The sequence below is a fragment of the Jatropha curcas genome, chromosome 5 (genome assembly GCF_041381405.1).
Source record: "Jatropha curcas cultivar XTBG-Jc1 chromosome 5, XTBG_Jcur_1.0, whole genome shotgun sequence".
NCBI lineage: Eukaryota > Viridiplantae > Streptophyta > Magnoliopsida > Malpighiales > Euphorbiaceae > Jatropha > Jatropha curcas.
Genome location: NC_143155.1, coordinates 19742676 through 19760270, shown reverse-complemented (window position 1 = coordinate 19760270; position 17595 = coordinate 19742676). Strand labels below are relative to the sequence as shown.

Sequence of the window (17595 nt, the reverse complement as noted above, 5' to 3'; positions counted from 1 at the left end):
GCAATGTTATTCTTTCAACCAGTAATAAATTAAAAAGAATTAAGTTAAATTTTTAACAAAAGAAAAAAATTTATAAAATTTATAAAAAAAAGAGAATTGTCAAAAAAGAGAGAATCTTGAACTTTTAATTTTTATATAATAATATATAAATATTTAAATTCTCAATCAGCAAGGAAGAATACTATTCACCATCTAACCGTGAGATGGAAAACAATAATTTACTCAAAAACTAAAATCATTATCAAACAAATCAAAGGAGATTTTTTTTTTTAAAAAAAAAAGAAAACTATTCACCATCTTATCTTTTGATTTTTCAAACTATATAAGATTAATTTTAAATTTTAGTGATAATTATTCCATCTTCTCTTTTGGTTTTTCAAACTATACAAGATTAATTTTAAATTGTAATGATGATTATTAAAAATTTAGGATATTAAATTGAAACGTGTAAGGAAGTTAGCAAGGGAAAAATTATAATGTTAAATTTAAATTTTAGAACACTTAAAAAGCTTTGTTCAACATAGGTAATGTAAAATGCATAAAATATCATTGAAAAGTGGGAATAATTAGACAACATTGAATTCATGGAATTAAATTATACTACCTCCGTTCCATAATACTTATCACATTTGAGAAAATAATTTGTTTAAAAATTCTTGTCGCATTTGTAGTTTCAAAGAGTCATATATTTATTTTTTTACTTTACCCTTTGTATATGACCAATAATTATTACTTTAACTGAATGATTTTCTTAAAGAATTAGTATTAAATTAATAGTAATATAATCAATTTACTTAACAATTTATTATAACTTGAACAAATTTTAATTTCTTAAGGGGCGTGAAATTTCTCAAAGAAAAGTTACACCGAAAAGGACAATTTTAAATGAATTAAATTTTCATTCTTCGAAGGGGAGATAGAGAGCCACAATAAGAAAGTATTTTTCTAAAAGAAAATTTATTTAAATTATTTTGGTCAAGTTTGATAAAATAAACAAGTTAAATAAGTAAAAAATTGAAAAATTATGGTAGTTTTATCATAAAAAGTTGGATTGCTTAGTTTTGTGATTCATTTGAACATTCCACCTATTTTTGTGAAATTTGGTGTAACTTTGTTCAATTCCATAAAATTGAATTCCTAGAATTGAAATTTATATATATATATATTTTCATTCTAAACACAAAAATATGGATTTATAATGAATTCCACAAAAATTTTATAGAATCTATTTGTTCAAAATAAGGGTACAAATCAAAATTCTAGAAACAGGTTATAAGAGCTCTGACGAAGGTTTGGTAAAAGAAGGTTCTCTCGTTCCCTAAATCACCAAAAGCATGTGAGTCAAACTTGCATCAACATTTTTCTTCTTAGGAAGGTGAATCCAGAACACGATGTCTGTACACTGCCAGCAATTCCTCAGCTTCATTCGGAAACTTTGATATAAACTTCTGTAGAAACTCCCTTTCTGTCAAATTCAACACAACAGCACAACTCGGCTGCTTCTTCAATAACTCTTTTGATTTTAAAATCTCCAAAACCTTGTATCGAGGAATCACTCTTTTTTCCAAGCTCTGCATCAACAATGCAGGTCTATTAACTAACACCTCCTTTTTTACCTTAACTGTGTTCAAAAAGAAATCAAGTCCCAACTTTAACTTCTTCTCAGATGTCCTTGGAAAATCTGGTACCCTTCTAAACATTTTCAAGCATTCATGCTGTGAAAACCCAAAAGTCTTCAGAATTCCAAATTTTCTCTCAAATGTCTCTTCAGTCAAGCTACCAGCAGTATATAAAGCATGAACCAACATTTTTGAATTGACTGAGAACCCCATATTTAAAGCCCGAGAAACAAGGTCTCTAAGCTTTGGATTCTTGCATAACAAAAAGCTTAGGCCTTCTGCTTAACAACTTGGAGAGCTGAGACCCAACTATACCACAGCTCTGCAAAAATGCTATATTGGATAACAATAATGATTCAGGATTCTTGTAGAGAATCCACTGGCATCTAGTTATAACCTTTACCAAATCCTCATTATTCTCATCATTCAACAAAATTTCCTTACAAATTTTAATGCGAGGAACCAATTTTTTCTCCAGACTAGCAGTTAAAACCCTAGAATGCTTGGAAATGAACTCGCCCAGATGGTTACCCACAAGACCCATATCTTGAAAAAGCTTAATTTTTGGTTTTAGGGACCTTTCAACATTAGCAAAGAGAATTTGGGGCAATGGACGGATAACAGATTGGATGTGGGAATTGGAGAAACCAAGTTCTTGGAGAAAGTGAACCACAAATTTAGCATTTTCAATGGCTTTGGAATGAGAGATGCGAGTGCAGATAGAGATTGCTCGTCTTTCAGAGAATTTGAGGATTTTAATTAGGTAATCAACAAGCACTGGGTTTGGGGCTTTTGAGGTTTTAGCAAGTGAAGAGAAACAACAACATACAGAAAAAGGTAATGGCTGTCTGGGAATGAAGTGAAGCCTGTACAGATGAGAATTTGAAATAACAGATAGTGACTTGACAATTAGCATTTGCAAATTGGGAGATTAGGATTGAATTTGAGTCACTGAATAGGGTTTATGGTATGAGGGAGCAACTGAATAAATGGACAAGCATGTGCTGCCTTGCTAGTAACTCTGAAAGATATCTGTAATTAAAAAACAAACTGAAAATAGTCCGATTGACATTCACACAAACAAGCACATGCATGTTAAGAATATGAAGTTTGCAGCCAGTTGATGATGATAGACATAATGAGGAAAAGCAGCTCATAACTTGTGTTGCAAGAGAACAACGTATACATTATAGAGATATGATTAAGCTATTACACTATATTATCATGTAAATCAATAATCACATATAATTAAAATAAAGTAAATGCCAGCTAAGTATCATCGAAGTTCATAATGTGAAAAATGAAATCACAGCATTCTGAATAGAATAAGCATCATGCAATATCACTGATGGAAGAGACATTAGAATTGGGGCTCCAGAAGTAAAGTGTTGACGAAATTTGAAGCACATGAGAGAAGCTGATCTAACACACACAAGGTAACTATAAATCAGTTAATCTACTGGCATCCAAGCTAGTACAGCAAAATCACCATATGGTTATTGACAATTTCCCAAAGTTTGACAAACATGGAAGTGAAACACCTAGATGCAAATAAACTAAACTCATATCAAAGCATGTTTCAGTTATTAAAAATTGCTAAAACAAAAATCTTTACTTTGCATTAATCACAAAAACAAAAGGCCAGCTCCCTCATTAAAATGAAGGAGAGAGAAAGAGTTATTAACCAACTCAATCTCCGCCTCTAACTGAGTTTTCCTTTTTAATTTTCCTTCAGTTTCAAATTATCCAAACAATGTTTTTCAAAGAAAAGAAAGCATCAATATATACAAGTTTACTTTCTCGTCCTCCAAGCATTGTTCTTTCAAAGCAAAAGAGCAATCATTGAAATTGAATTTTTTCTAGCATCAACCACACAAGAACCACCGTCATGCTCAACTTTGATAATCAGAGATTTTGAAAGAGAAGACTTACCTGAGTTAATTTTCTTGACATTCAGTTGAATCTTGGGAAAACCACGCCCTAAATGAATTGGTAATCTACAAGCGGTCGGCAGCAAGTGTGAGCGGAAGGAAGAAGACGATGAGGGGAGAACGGCGCGTTTTACATTTCGACATGTACATATAATACTATGTTATTTTTCAGGTTAATGCCAATAAAATTTGGATTGTAAATAATTGGAAAAAGTATCATAGATTATTTATATTTTCAATATCATTAATATTTTACGTTTGTGTATTGATATTTAAACACAACCACGCGTGTATTTTCAAATTAATTAATTAATTAAAATTCTCTACATTCTTAGCCAATAGAATTTAATAAAAGTTAAAATATTAAAATTTCTAATTGAATTAAATTCTTAATTATTTACAAAACAGTTGCTTCATATCATCCAAACGACACTACTCCTTTAATTGGCTGCATCAGTGCTCCACTGAATCCATTCGAGAAAAAAAAAATAAAAAAAGGAATATCGTTTTACAAAAACTCAAAAAGGAAGCTTGAAAGATTCAGACTTATGAAGGCCATAGTGTAAAACCGAAAGAAAATAGCAGCCAGAAAAAAACTTTTTGATCAGAAACATTACAAATCAAAATTTTAGAAAATTACAAAAGTTAAGCTCTTTTAGAGAGATATACATATGGTTTGCTAAAAGAAGGTTCTCTGACACTCTAAACACCAAAGCATGTTATTCAAACTCGCATCAACATTTTTCTTCTACTGAGGATGAATCCAGTGTATGACCTTTATAAGCTACCAACAATTCCTCAGCCTCATTCGGAAACCTTGATATAAACCTCTCTAGAAACTCCTCGTCTGTTAAATGCAACACATTCATAAAACTCGGGTCCTTCTTCAGTAACTTTTTTGATTTCAAAATCTCTAAAACCTTGTATCGAGGAATCACTCTATTTTCCATGCTATGCAACAACAATGTAGGTGTATAAACCAACACCTCCTTTTTGAACTTAACTGTGTTCAAAAAGAAATCAATTCCCAACTTCAACTTCTCTTCAGATGTCCTTGGCAAATGTGGTGCTTTTCTAAACATTTCCAAGTACTCATGCTTTGAAAACCCAAAACTCTTTAAAATGCCAAATTTTCTCTCAAATGTCCCCTCATTCACGCCTACAACAGAATATAAAGCATGAACCAACATTCTTGAATCCACTGAGAACCCCATATTTAAAGCCCGAGAAACAAGGTCTCTAACCTTGGATTCTCGCATAATAAAAAGCCTAGGCGACCTGATTAACAACTTCGAGAGCTGAGACCCAATTATCCCACAACTCTGCAAGAATGCTATATTGGATAACAATACTGATTCAGGTTTACTGCAGATAATCCAATTGCATCTAGATATGACTTTTACTAAATCCTTATTATTCTCATCATTCAACAAAATTTTCTGCAAAATTTTAATGCGAGGAACCAATTTTTTTTCCAAACTAGTAGTTAAAAGTATAGAATTCTTTGAAATGAACTTAACCAGATCATTACCTACAAGACCCAGATCTTGAAAAAGGTCAATTTTTGGCTTTAAGGTCTTGTCAACATTAGCAAAGATAATTTGGGGTGCTCCATTGATAGTAGATTGGATATTGGAATGGGAGAAACCAAGGTTTTGGAGAAAGCGAACCACAAATATAGGGTTTTCAACGGATTTTATCCCAGAGTAGCCAGTGCGAGTGGAGAGAGAGAGTGCTTTGGTTTCAGAGAATTTCAGGTTTTTAATTAGATAATCAAATAGGGCAGGGTTTGGGGATTTTGAGGTTTTAGCAAGTGTTGAGAAAGAACAAAATACAGAAAAACATATTGGCTGTTTAGGAATTAAGAGAAGACCGCATAAATGAGAATTTGAAATAACAGAAAGTGACTTGACAAGTAGCATTTGAAAACTTGGAGATTAGAATTGAGTCAGTTGACAGGCTTAGGGAGTAAATCAATATACAACAGACTAAGCTTGTGCCACCTTGGAAGTAATTCTGAAGATATCTGTAATTTTTTTTAAAAAAAAATGAATATAGTCAGTTGATATTCATATAAAAAAGCACATGCATGTCAAGTATATGAAGTTTGTGGCCAGTTGATAATCATACACATAATAAGGAAGAATAGTTCATGACTCGTGCTGCAAGAGAACACATAAGTGACGGAGATAAAAGATGAGCTATTCCATTACATTACCATGTAAATCAATAATCAAATGTAACTAGAATAAAGTAAATGTCAGCTATCACCTAAGTTCTTTATTAATATGAAAAATGAAAACCAGAACATTCTAAATAGCATAAGCATAATGCAATATCATTTATGGAGGGGACACCGGAAGTAAAAGACATCTAAGGTACAGAGGGCATAATGCATAATGCAATATCCAGAAGGCATGTAAGGTACAACACAGCCATTCAAATTTCATCAATTTTAAATGCAAAGGCAACATATTAATAAACAAGTAATAATAAAATTTGAAGCAAACAAGAAGTTGATCTCACACACACAATATAAATATAAACCACTGAATCCACTAGCACTCAAGCTAGTCCAGAAAAACTGCAATGCAGTAGACGATATAGACAATTTCCCAAAGTTTGACAGAAATGCAATTGAAACACCTAAATGATACTCAACCAAACTCAATATTTCAGTTATTTAAAATTACTATACAAAAATCTTTACTCTGCATTTATTTTTTTTTTTTTAAAAAAAAAAGGCTAGATGATCCCTAATTAAACTTCAGTAAACAAAAAATGATAATCTAAATCTTTGAACTACCTTCTTCACTTAAAATCATAAGTTTAGAAATAGTTAAACAAAGGAATGTACTTAAATAAAGTAAAACATTACATAACTTTAGTAATAAATTTTGTTTCAAGTATTCAGCTATGTATTGTTTTAAATTGATCTTGACATTAACACCAGCGTAAGGAAATAATGAAGCAAAAAATGTAGCAATTTGTAATCAAATAATCACAAGAAGAATACAAAGCTTCTGCAGCCACCATTCAAGGAAAAACAAACAGCTTGCTTTGATAAAAAAATTTTAGATTAGACTCCCCAAAAGAAGTTAGATTTTGCAGTTTTGCTTTCTTTAATACCCACCTGTACTAACTCATGCCCAAACGATAGAAGCTCCAGGAACGGGACTATAAGCATATCAAAACTAAAATGGGGGAACAAAGGTTGCTACCAGTGTTCTCTGGGTAATATTTGGATGTCCTATTTATTCACAATACTAGCAAGAGAAGAAAACAATTGAAAGCTAATAGAAAGGAACAAAAAATGTCACCAGAAGTGATGGATCCTGCACTGCTATTGTCACTCTGGAACCCAAGAGCAGCTGTAATTAGGTAAAGAGATCATATTTTAGTGTTTACGTTAGCTGAGTTTAATAAAAATCTATAGCTTATTTCCAGTTGTAGATTGGAAGTTATAGAACATATTATAAAGGCCAATATTGATACAGAAGAATAAAAAGTTAAATACTTGGATGCCTGAAGACGAGCAATATCACACTGTGAACAGTCTGAAATGAGAACTTATGTGTCTTTTACCTGCAATCATTATAAAGACTAATGCAATCATTATCTACTCTTTCAATCTTTTATGCAATCAGTATGATGGTGTTACAACCAATGTACTTGGTTGATCTCAAAGTTAATTGAATAAGAAAAATAAACCTTTTTTTTGATATCCATGATGGTATATTTGTTACTATCCAGTCCTGCTGCCAATTTTTACAGGTTTAAAAGCAAGACAAGCCAAATTGACTAGAGGTCTTACAGCCAGATGATATTTAACAAGTAAATTGCCAACACCTTGACAAAGTATATAAAATAAAGAATAAGAAGACAACTTCATTTTATATTAAATCAAACTAATGAATGTATAATAACTACAGATAACTTAGCATCACAAAATTAGAAACAATTCTGAAAGACACAAGATACCTTTTCGTTTCAAGGAACAGTGGAAGAAGTAATGTCATACGCATAACAAGAGAACTATTAGAACCCATGGCAGCTTATGCTTTCAATGGCAGAAGGTAGAGAGAGTGAAAGCAAATCAAAAAGACAGGATTTGCCTACTACTCCTTGAGTAGTAAAAACGAAATTTCCTTATTTAGTTAAAGCAGAAGTAAAACTTTCCCATGTTGATAGTGCAACCACCAACACCAGCAAAGATCAGAAAAAGTGACACCAATGAAATGTAAAGCCTAGTGAATTCCTGAAAAAAAGCTATTGCTATCATATTAAGCAAATAAAAATAAAGGAAAAAAATACTATTAACTAGGAGTAATTCCCAAAACAGTCTATATTTCATATTCAGAAACCTTCTGTTTTGTTATTTCCTTTATCTTTCTCAATCCAATTGATGAGAAATTTCAAAAACAAAATACTTCTCACAGCTTGTCTGAAGAAATTCCATTATTATTTTTATTTACAAGATACAGCTAAATTGTAATATTTCATAATCACAGCTAGAATTCTTTGGAAGAAATGTCTTCTTCCTCAATAACTCAAGAGAAGCCCATAACAAGGATAAAAAATATATATATATATATTTGTTCAAGAAGCAAAGGCCACCAAACATGCATAAGCCAGAACACTCTCCTTTTTCACTATTCCACTCCAATAAACAAACATAAACCAAAGACAAGTATCCTAATGAACAAAAGCAAGAAATAATAACAGAAAAGAAAACTCCAGCGCTTGCTTTTCATTGCGGAGCATAAACAAATTAAAGAGGGAAAAAATAAATGAAAATATTAGGGGGGGAAAAAAAAAAGAAAGGTAAACTCAAAACAGATGATAAAGAAGAGCCGACCATGTCCTGAAGCTGCATAAGCGACTTAACACGTAATGGAACTGACTGCTACTCACTCATTACAATATTTTCACTTATTTTCAGTGCTTGCCTTTCAGTACAACATTCCACGGAGAATGAACAGGGTGATGAAAATTATGAAGATGCAGATGCAATGGTAAAATTTGCTGAAACAAATGGTATTCGTATTTGTGGCTATAACATCTGCTAACCCAACTACAGGAAATTAATTACATGAAAATACATGAGAAACCACAAAAGAAGAGAGACCCAAAAGAAATTTGAAACCAACTTATAGAGCATTAATCTCGTCACCAACCGGAAAAAAAAGTACAAAAAAAAATGAAGAGAAGCTTACCTCAAAGAGAATCGAGTGAGCGAAGAGGAAAGAAGATCAAATGCTGATCTTGTTGAGTTGTGATTTGGGAGGGAGAGAATCGAGAAAACACAGCTAAAAAGAGAGACTCGATTGGAGAAGATTCACAGCAAAGAGTGTAAGATTGAATACATGAGCATGTGAGAGTCTCAAAAGAGGAACAAGCTTTTGGGTTTAGGGATTTGGAATCAAAATGTTGAGAATCGCTTCAAATAGTTTGGGTTTCATTGATTCTAGCTTGAGAAAGATATTTCTGGTGGGATTTTGATGAGATAGTGAAATTTGGATTTGATTTTTGGAGGGAGGCGTCAATATTTTTTTTTTTGGAAAGGGAGGGAAGCGCTAAGTTGAGACAAGGCAAAGGGAGAGATTTGATTCGGGCTGGTGGAGGCGGTTTTATTGAATCTCAAACAGCCTGTAAAGTTCTAATTAGTTCAGATCACAATTCCGACGGTTCTAGGGTTAAATCTTTTTTTCCGGGAAAATTAAAATAAATTTGAAAAATATCATAATAAAATTTTTTTTGACAAAATAATAAAATTTTATTTTAAATAACTTTCAAAATGTTTATACACATAGAAAAAACAAAATTCATTGATTTTTATAAATAAATACAAAATAATCAAATAAATTTTGATTTTATTTTTCCAAATGTACGGAAATCTGTCTTAATTTCATTGATTTGATCAATAAGTATGCTATGGATACATAGATCATATATAGATAATTTTTACTTATCAATTAATTAGCTAGCTTGCCAGCACACCGTGGATTTGATATTTAAACCACGAGGGATTCTTAACAAAGAATAGCAAGCTTCTGCCAGTGATGTCTCAGATCGGTACCTTCGAAGGTTGGTATTCTTTTTACATTCTCAGATGCCATGAATTACATTAGTGTTGAAGGTGAACTAGAGCTGATGATTACTTGTACTTTACATGCTTCTTTTATTGTAACAAGCAACAATGAATAGAACTGATAAAAAAAGAAGCACACAAGTTGTGTGTTGCCATCTGCAATCCAAGAATTGTCTTTAGCCATCTTCTGGTGCATCACTTTGTCCACAAAGCTTCAAAAAATAATTCTGCTACAAAATTTGGTTTCCAAGAAATGATTGGAGCAGACCAATATGCTTCAACTGCACAAATTTCCTTTTCTGATTCTGAGGCATGGAAATTCCAACAATTCATTTCTAGCCCCAAAATGTTCCAAGAAATGATTGAATCAGATCGGACCAAGATGCTTCATTCTACCCCTTGAAGTATAGATAAAAAGTAAGAACCAGGAGAACTACACAAAATTGTTCTTCAGCCAGCCTCTTGGATCAAATGGAGTAGCCTGTCAAATCCCAACTGATAATGCTCAATTATTCCTCACAGTTCAATAATTAAACAATATTTAAAATCCAAGAATGCTCAAATTCCCATATAACACAACAAACATTCAACCAAAGAATGCTACATAACATACATATAGCAAGAACTAAACAATTTTCAATCAAAGAAAGCTCAAATTTCCATATATTACCTCAGAGTAATTAATAGAATCACTCTTTAATATATCCCAATTTTATGACTTCCAATCTCCACCTGAAAAAGGTACACGTTACCCCATCTTTACTTAGTTAAAATGCTAAACAGGCTGTTTCCAGGGTTGTGTGATTCAACATTTTAATATATACAGTGTAATAACAAATGATTGAATTCTTTTTTTTATTTTGTATTATTAAAAATAATGTAGTTTATTTTTTACAATAAACAAAAAAAATGTAATAATAGAAGTTTCCCTGAAACAATATATATGATTATGGTACTAACTTGGCTAGTTGGGATCACAAAATTTGCAGAACAATCTCTTAGAATCCACAAAGGATCAATTTGGAAGCAGGAAAGACCAAACCTGAGAAGCAAACAAGACAAATAGTAATAAGATATTGAGAAAACCAAGTAATTGGCTTCCATTTGATCTCAACACTTGAGCTTTTCATTCTCTTTCCACTTTGTGGCTCCTTTGACAAATCAAAACTTGACCCTTTCATTCTTAGCTCTTGAATACACCTTGTAAGAGCTCTATTATCATTTTTTTCCCTTTGCAATTGTCTCCACACCTTCCAATACCTGTAAACTTTAATTTGAACCAAAAATATGAACACAAGGGAAGTGGATAAAGATACAAGACTTGGTATCCACCAGTTTTTGCAAGTATGGTGATCTTTGCTGCTATTATCAGAAGAAGAGGAAAACAAGATTGTTAAAAAAATCCCATGAAAGACTAAAAAGAAAGAACAAAGCTGAAAAATTTCGCGTTTAATAGAATCCATTCTTGTCTCTTTAGCAGCAATTTTGCGGCTGAATAAATCCTCTTCTCTTTGCCAGAGCTTGAGAAGAAGAAGATGACCTGGACTATGGGAAATTTCTGCTAGTGGGTGATTTTGAATTGCTGTTACTGTGTTCATGGCGTATAACATTTTTTGTTGGTGCTCTTCATCTACTGGGATTTCTACTATATGGGCATCTTTCAGTTCCGCCATTTTTGAACTAAAATGAGATTAAAATTAAGAAAGTACAGAGATTCAATTAAAAACGAAAATGAAAAAGATAAATAATGAACCGTTAGATGTTATCAGAATCAGAGATAATGAAATGAGAGACAGAGAGAGTAAGATTGAGAATTGCAAATCGATAGCGAGAGTAAGATTGTATGGTGAGAGAGACTTGAGAGAGTTTTCAGATATTTAAATTGTTGTAAAACGCCTGGGATGAGATTCTCAACGGTTATATTCTCATTTTTCATGCCCCCTAACGGTCAGATTTATTTCCTCCTTCATTCCATTTTGGGTTTCAACGGTTATAATTTTTGCTGGGCATAGGCAGGCCGGGTCCGGAGTTGGGTTCAATGTCTAAACTCCAGTCCGACCTCATCCATGGCATTCGTTATTTTAATTCTTTGGCACTCTTAATTTTTTACTTTGATCTGTCTAATAATGTAATTTATAAAATTATGTCTATTAAAAACTTCAACTTGTAAGATTAAATAAATTAAATACCTATTATATAATAGAAAAATTTTAAAATTATTGTTTTAAAAGTTATGTTAACTGTATATCAAATTAATATTTTAGATATAAACGTCAAAAACTCTAAAAACTATTGATGTTAGTGTAAAAAAAGTATGTAAAATTATCAAAATTTAAAAGTTTAAGTGTACAATAAATTATTCACAAAGTTTAGAGTACCGTAAAGTTAAAGTTACAAAGTTGAGCAAGAGTAAATTTATACATTTGACCGAAAATATATAATTAAGTTCTTAAATGACTAAATATATAGTTTACTCCATAAAGTTTAATAAAAAAAAAAAAAAACTTATGGCATCTTGAACTCTAAAGTCGACTTTATAGCAGTTTAAACTTTATTTTTTGCAATTATCTCACACCTCGTCATGCTAACATTAATAATTTTTAAAGTTTTTTACCTTTATATGCAAAATTTAAATTTTATATGTGGTGAGTACAACTTTTTAAATAATAACTTTCACATTTTTCAACTATTTAATAAGTGTTCTGATAGTCAATAGGTCAATTAGAGTGTCTAATATATACAATTTTATGAGTTGAAGCGTTTAAAATGTTAAAGTGAAAGTTGAGTATGTCATAAAAAGTGAATTTATGTATTCAATAGTTATGATGGTTTATAGAGGTGTAACGTCCTAGGCCTAGCAATATATTGTTCATTTTGGGCCCAGTAGCACGAATTTGTTCGTAGGCTAGAGCCTCACCTCTAAGCCCAAAAAGTATTTTGTTAAATGCTAATTTAAAGCTTACACATTTTATGTACATTACTTCTACCTTATGCTTAGCTGATGTAGAATTTGCCTAAGGTAAACTAAACATTTCAAGCTAGCACCTCATCTAGTGGGAATGTTACAAGTTTTAGGTTCAATTCTATCTCATGAATACACAAAAGTCTATACGAATATTAAAATACATAATAGTATTATAAATTTATAATCCAATTCATTGTTTGTTACTGGTTATTTAGTTAAAACTTAACAATTTTTAAAAACTTTAGAATTATAAATTCATTTAATAAACACATGATATTTAATTTATTTAAAGAGATAAATTTAATATTATAACTCAATGATTCAATTTTAATACTTTTAAAAATAATATGATATTAAATTAATCAAATTTTAAATTTATCGAAAGTTTATTTTACTTTTTTGTTTAACAGTAAATGATAATCTATAATGTATTTTCATAATTTCACTTGTTTTACAAAATATTTTAAAAATAGCATTTTTAAATTTCAAAAATTAAAGAAATAATTCTCTCAATAATAATTTAAATAAAATTATCAAATAAATTATAATATATAATTAATATTAATATTTTGAAAAACTATGGTAAATTATAACTTCAAAATTTGATGACAAACTATATATGTTTTATAATGATATATATATATATATATATATATATATATATATATATATATATATATATATATATATATATATATATATATATATATATATATATATATATTCAATATTAAACCATTCATTTTAAAATATGAATTATAAAATACATGAAATACAACAAAAATAAAAGTTATAACTGATTCTACCTTTGCTCAGAAAAAATACTTTAATTTAATGAAAATCGAATTTGAAAATTACAATAACATATTTAAATTTTTAAATACTAACAATTATTTTCATTGTAATTTTTAGTATGACAATTTCAAAAAGTCACTATTTCTTTTCCTATTGAGGGTTATTATTTTTATCAAATATTTGTATCATTTTGTGGTTAAGATAATATATTCATTAAAAAAATCTTGAGCATGTGTAATATATATATTTGTTTATATAGAATGATAAATATATTTTTATCCCCTGAGAAGAAATCCTGCTTTCGTTGAACAACACATTTAAAAAAAAATTAATTTTTAATAAAAAGACCAGATACTTTTGTCCTATTTTTATTATGCTTCTTTGTCCTAAAAGTAAAAATTAATTTTTTAAGAATATATATAATTATCAAAATAGTAATATTCATAAAAGCAAATTAATTTATACTCCTTCCATCTCATTTTGTTTGCTTGTTATTTCTTTTTTGGATGTCCCAAAATGTTAAGGTTTCTAAATTTATACACGTAAATAATTATTTTTTTCATGATAACATTTATGATTTTTCATTAAATGAATAACTTTTATTAATATTTTAATGCGTCAAGGGTTAAAAAGAGAAAAATAAGACTAAATTCTTAATACGCATATTTTATCAAACCATGCAAACAAAATGGGATAGAGGGAGTATTAATTTTTACTCTCTTTGTCCCAAAACATATGTCATTTTTTTTTTTTTTTTGTGATTATTGTTTTCCAAAATATAAGTCATTTTGAGTATTTTAAGGAGTAATAAATGATATTTTTTATTGTTACCCTTATTTATATTAGATACAATAGATATTTTCATAAGTAATTATTCATTGTGAAATAAAAGATAATTTAGTCAATTTACTCTTGATTTTATTATAATTTAGGAGATTAATTATTTTCTTAATTTTTATATAAAAACCTTAAACGACTTGTATTTTAGAACATATAAATACTATTTTAGAGACTAATCAATGTACTTATCGAATGAGAAAGGCAGATTTATGATTATGACTGAAATTAAGAGAATATATAATAGGGTAATTTATTATTTAGTCCCTCAGGTTTTACAAAATTAACCAACTAATTCAAGGTTTTGCCAAAATATCTAGCTAGTCCCTCAGGTTTAACTCCGTCTAATTAAAAGGTCCTTCCGTTTGAAAAGTTGGTTTTTTTCCGTTAATTATAGACTAAAAGACTAAAACACCCCTCCCTAGCTGACGTGGACCATAAGGGAAAATTATTATCTAGTCCCTCAGGTTTTACATAATTATCTAACTAATCCCAAGTTTTGCGCAAATATCTAACTAGTCCCTCAGGTTTAACTCCGTCTAATTGAAAGGTCCTTCCGTCCGAAAAGTTAATTTTTTTCCGTTAATTAAAGACTAAAAGACTAAAACACCCCTCCCTAGCTGACGTGGACCAGTATGAAGCGATAATGATATACCTAGTTTGTTTCCCTTTTGTTCCTTCCATGCCATAATGATACACCTAGTTTATCTTTTGCACAGATAACATTGCATTAAATATTAATATTCATATTCAAAGTTATGAAATTATAATAATATAGGTGGCAATAATAATTACTTTTTTTATCTATAAATAACTATTATTTTAGACCCGGTGCTTTCTCCGCAAATATCTTTTTTTTTAGAATATTAATGAATAATTATTTTTTTTTCAATTTTATCCTTATTTATATTAAATTTAATAATTATTTTTATAATTTTCCAAAATCATATAACATCTCATCTCTTATTTAAGGTTACGTAATAAAATTAATTAATATTTTGTTATAATTTATAAGAATAAATTTACTTACTTAATTACCATAAAAACATTAAAAGTATTTATGAATAGATGGAATATTTTGTTTTTTTTTTTTTTTAGATTTTATCAATGATAATAGTAATGTTTCTTGATAAAATTTGCATATTAAATATGAATAAAATAGAAAATTATGTTTATTACTTTTTTCCTAAAAAAGAAACTATGATGATAATTTGGGGTAAAAAGAAAAATGAGGTATTTACTTTTTTTAAGAGGTATTTACTTTCATGATTCACTTAAATTTAATAATATTTAATTAGAATATCAAATTAATTTTTTTATCATTTTTTTAATACTGTCTTTGTTCCATAATACTTGTTATATTTGAGAAAATAGTTTGTTCTAAAATATTTGTCTAATTTAGTCTGAAATACTTGTTATATTTGCGGTTTTAAGGAGTAATAAATATTTTTTTCATATTTACCTTTTGTGTATGATTAATAATTATTACTTCAATTTAATGATTTTCTTAGAGATTAATATTAAATTAAGAGTAATATTGTCAAAATTTATTCAATAATTTATTATAATTTATACAAATTTAATAATTTTTTTAAAAGACATGAAATTCTAAATGTGACGAATATTATAGAATGAAGATAGTAATATTTTAGAGACATAATTATATTTAATGGTTTTCGATTTGCAAATATTCATAATCTAAAACTAAACCGTACATTTAAGAGAGAAAAATGATTATGTCTCCATCGACTTTATATGAAACTCTTCAATTTTCATTTTTAAATTTAGCGAAGCTAATTTTCCTACTTGTGTAATTAAGCTTAGTCTATACAATTCTACATGTGCATAAAATTATAGGAAAAATTATTATTTAGTCTTTTAGTTTATACAATTCCCTCCCTTATCGCTTCATACTGGTCCACGTCAGCTAGGGAAAGGTGTTTTAGTCTTTTAGTCTTCAATTAACGGAAAAAACTAACTTTTCAGACGGAAGGACCTTTCAATTAGACGGAGTTAAACCTGAGGGACTAGTTAGATATTTGCGCAAAACTTGGGATTAGTTAGATAATTATGTAAAACCTGAGAGACTAGATAATAATTTTCCCTTATGGTTCACGTCAGCTAGGGAGGGGTGTTTTAGTCTTTTAGTCTATAATTAATGGAAAAAAACCAACTTTTCGGACGGAAGGACCTTTTAATTAGACGGAGTTAAACCTGAGGGACTAGCTAGATATTTTGGCAAAACCTTGAATTAGTTGGTTAATTTTGTAAAACCTGAGGGACTAAATAATAAATTTCCCTATATAATAATTCATCCTATGCAATGGCGTGCTTCTCCGGCTAGGGTGTGCACTATTACAAAATTACAAAATAAATGAATATGAAGGAAAAATTACAAAATAAATGAATATGAAGGACGTATCTAGCATTATTATTATTGAATGAAACCAATGATGTTGTTATTGCAAAATAATGTTTTTCTTCGAAAATGAAAATTATTTTTTACTTTCATTGTTCTTGGCGAAGGGAGTGGGAGAGTTTGCGTTGAACAAGATCGAATCCATGACCTAAATCATAGTGATTGACCTGCAAGCGCTCTTTGCCATTAAACTACCCTTTCAGTTAGAAACACTCTTATTTCTTACTCCAAAAATAATATTTTTTTCATTCAAAATTTAATAATTCACAAAATTAAAGTCAAGACTCAAGAAAAGTTCATGGTTGAATACTATATAAGTATTATCGAAAATTTAACATAAAGATAAATGGCACACACAATCTAAGCATAAATTTAAAGGGTCTGAGTGTTTTTCAATAGTAAAAAATGAATAAAATAATGTAAAGAGTGATAATATTTCTAAATGACCATCAACTCTTATTTGAATAGAAAAAAATAAAAATAAAGGCGCAATTTAATAAATGTCAGAAATTTAGTTTTACATTAATAAAATGTTAATAAAAAAAATTTAAGAGACTGTCAATATTGGTTAAAATAAATAAGTAAAATCCTAAAACTATCCTGACGCAGTTTATGATTCAACACATACGAGACGATTGGACACGGCGGCGGTAACAACGACGACAATAAAGAAGTAAAATAGTAAAAGTGACGTCGTTTTAATATTTAAGGTCAAACTGATATTTTTAAAAATAAAACTTCTTATTCACAATATGACATTTATTACAATATCTCAAAAAATTTTAAATGTACAATTACTACGTGTTAAATCAATTATGTGTGTTTTAATTAATTTTTTTAGGTGTTGTATAAGATGTTTGGAGTGGGAGTTCCTCTTCGAGTTTAAATTCTCATAAACCACAAAAGTTATCATCATTTAGTGAATGAATGAATGTTGT

At 29.4% G+C, this 17595-nt stretch overlaps 2 protein-coding genes and 1 non-coding gene across 7 annotated transcripts; all 3 read right to left on the bottom strand.

Annotated features, from left to right (window-relative positions):
• Positions 1-1129: 1129 nt before the first annotated feature.
• LOC110009642 (uncharacterized) lies at positions 1130-3977 on the bottom strand. The gene is made up of 2 exons (XR_016320882.1): positions 3552-3977; positions 1130-2651 (listed from the first exon to the last, which is right to left on the bottom strand). It is a non-coding gene; the product is annotated as an uncharacterized LOC110009642 (transcript).
• Positions 3978-4113: 136 nt separating this feature from the next.
• On the bottom strand, positions 4114-9304 carry LOC105635700 (transcription termination factor MTERF8, chloroplastic). 4 transcript variants are annotated; one of them, XM_020679931.3, is made up of 5 exons: positions 8767-9304; positions 7532-7808; positions 7068-7135; positions 6871-6921; positions 4114-5576 (listed from the first exon to the last, which is right to left on the bottom strand). In XM_020679931.3, the coding sequence occupies exon 5, from the start codon at positions 5470-5472 to the stop codon at positions 4285-4287; it is 1188 nt and encodes a 395-aa protein (XP_020535590.1). In that variant the 5' UTR covers positions 5473-5576; positions 6871-6921; positions 7068-7135; positions 7532-7808; positions 8767-9304; the 3' UTR covers positions 4114-4284. The 4 variants fall into 4 exon arrangements, with proteins under 4 accessions (XP_020535590.1, XP_089577489.1, XP_020535589.1 ...); XM_089721363.1 differs by having other exon boundaries at positions 4114-6921; XM_020679930.3 differs by lacking the exon at positions 7532-7808.
• A 322-nt stretch (positions 9305-9626) lies between these two features.
• On the bottom strand, positions 9627-11532 carry LOC105635691 (RNA polymerase II elongation factor). Of its 2 annotated transcripts, none has more exons than XM_012218770.4 (3): positions 10602-11532; positions 10312-10373; positions 9627-10136 (listed from the first exon to the last, which is right to left on the bottom strand). In XM_012218770.4, exon 1 carries the CDS (start codon positions 11312-11314, stop codon positions 10640-10642), a length of 675 nt encoding a protein of 224 aa, XP_012074160.1. In that variant the 5' UTR covers positions 11315-11532; the 3' UTR covers positions 9627-10136; positions 10312-10373; positions 10602-10639. The 2 variants fall into 2 exon arrangements, with proteins under 2 accessions (XP_012074160.1, XP_012074159.1); XM_012218769.4 differs by having other exon boundaries at positions 9627-10122; positions 10602-11531.
• Positions 11533-17595: the final 6063 nt, after the last annotated feature.

Coding starts and splice junctions, on each gene's coding strand:
- LOC105635700 (XM_089721363.1), bottom strand. CDS start 5,472: ATGCTACTTGTCAAGTCACTTTCTGTTATTTCAAATTCTCATTTATGC.
- LOC105635691 (XM_012218770.4), bottom strand. CDS start 11,314: ATGGCGGAACTGAAAGATGCCCATATAGTAGAAATCCCAGTAGATGAA.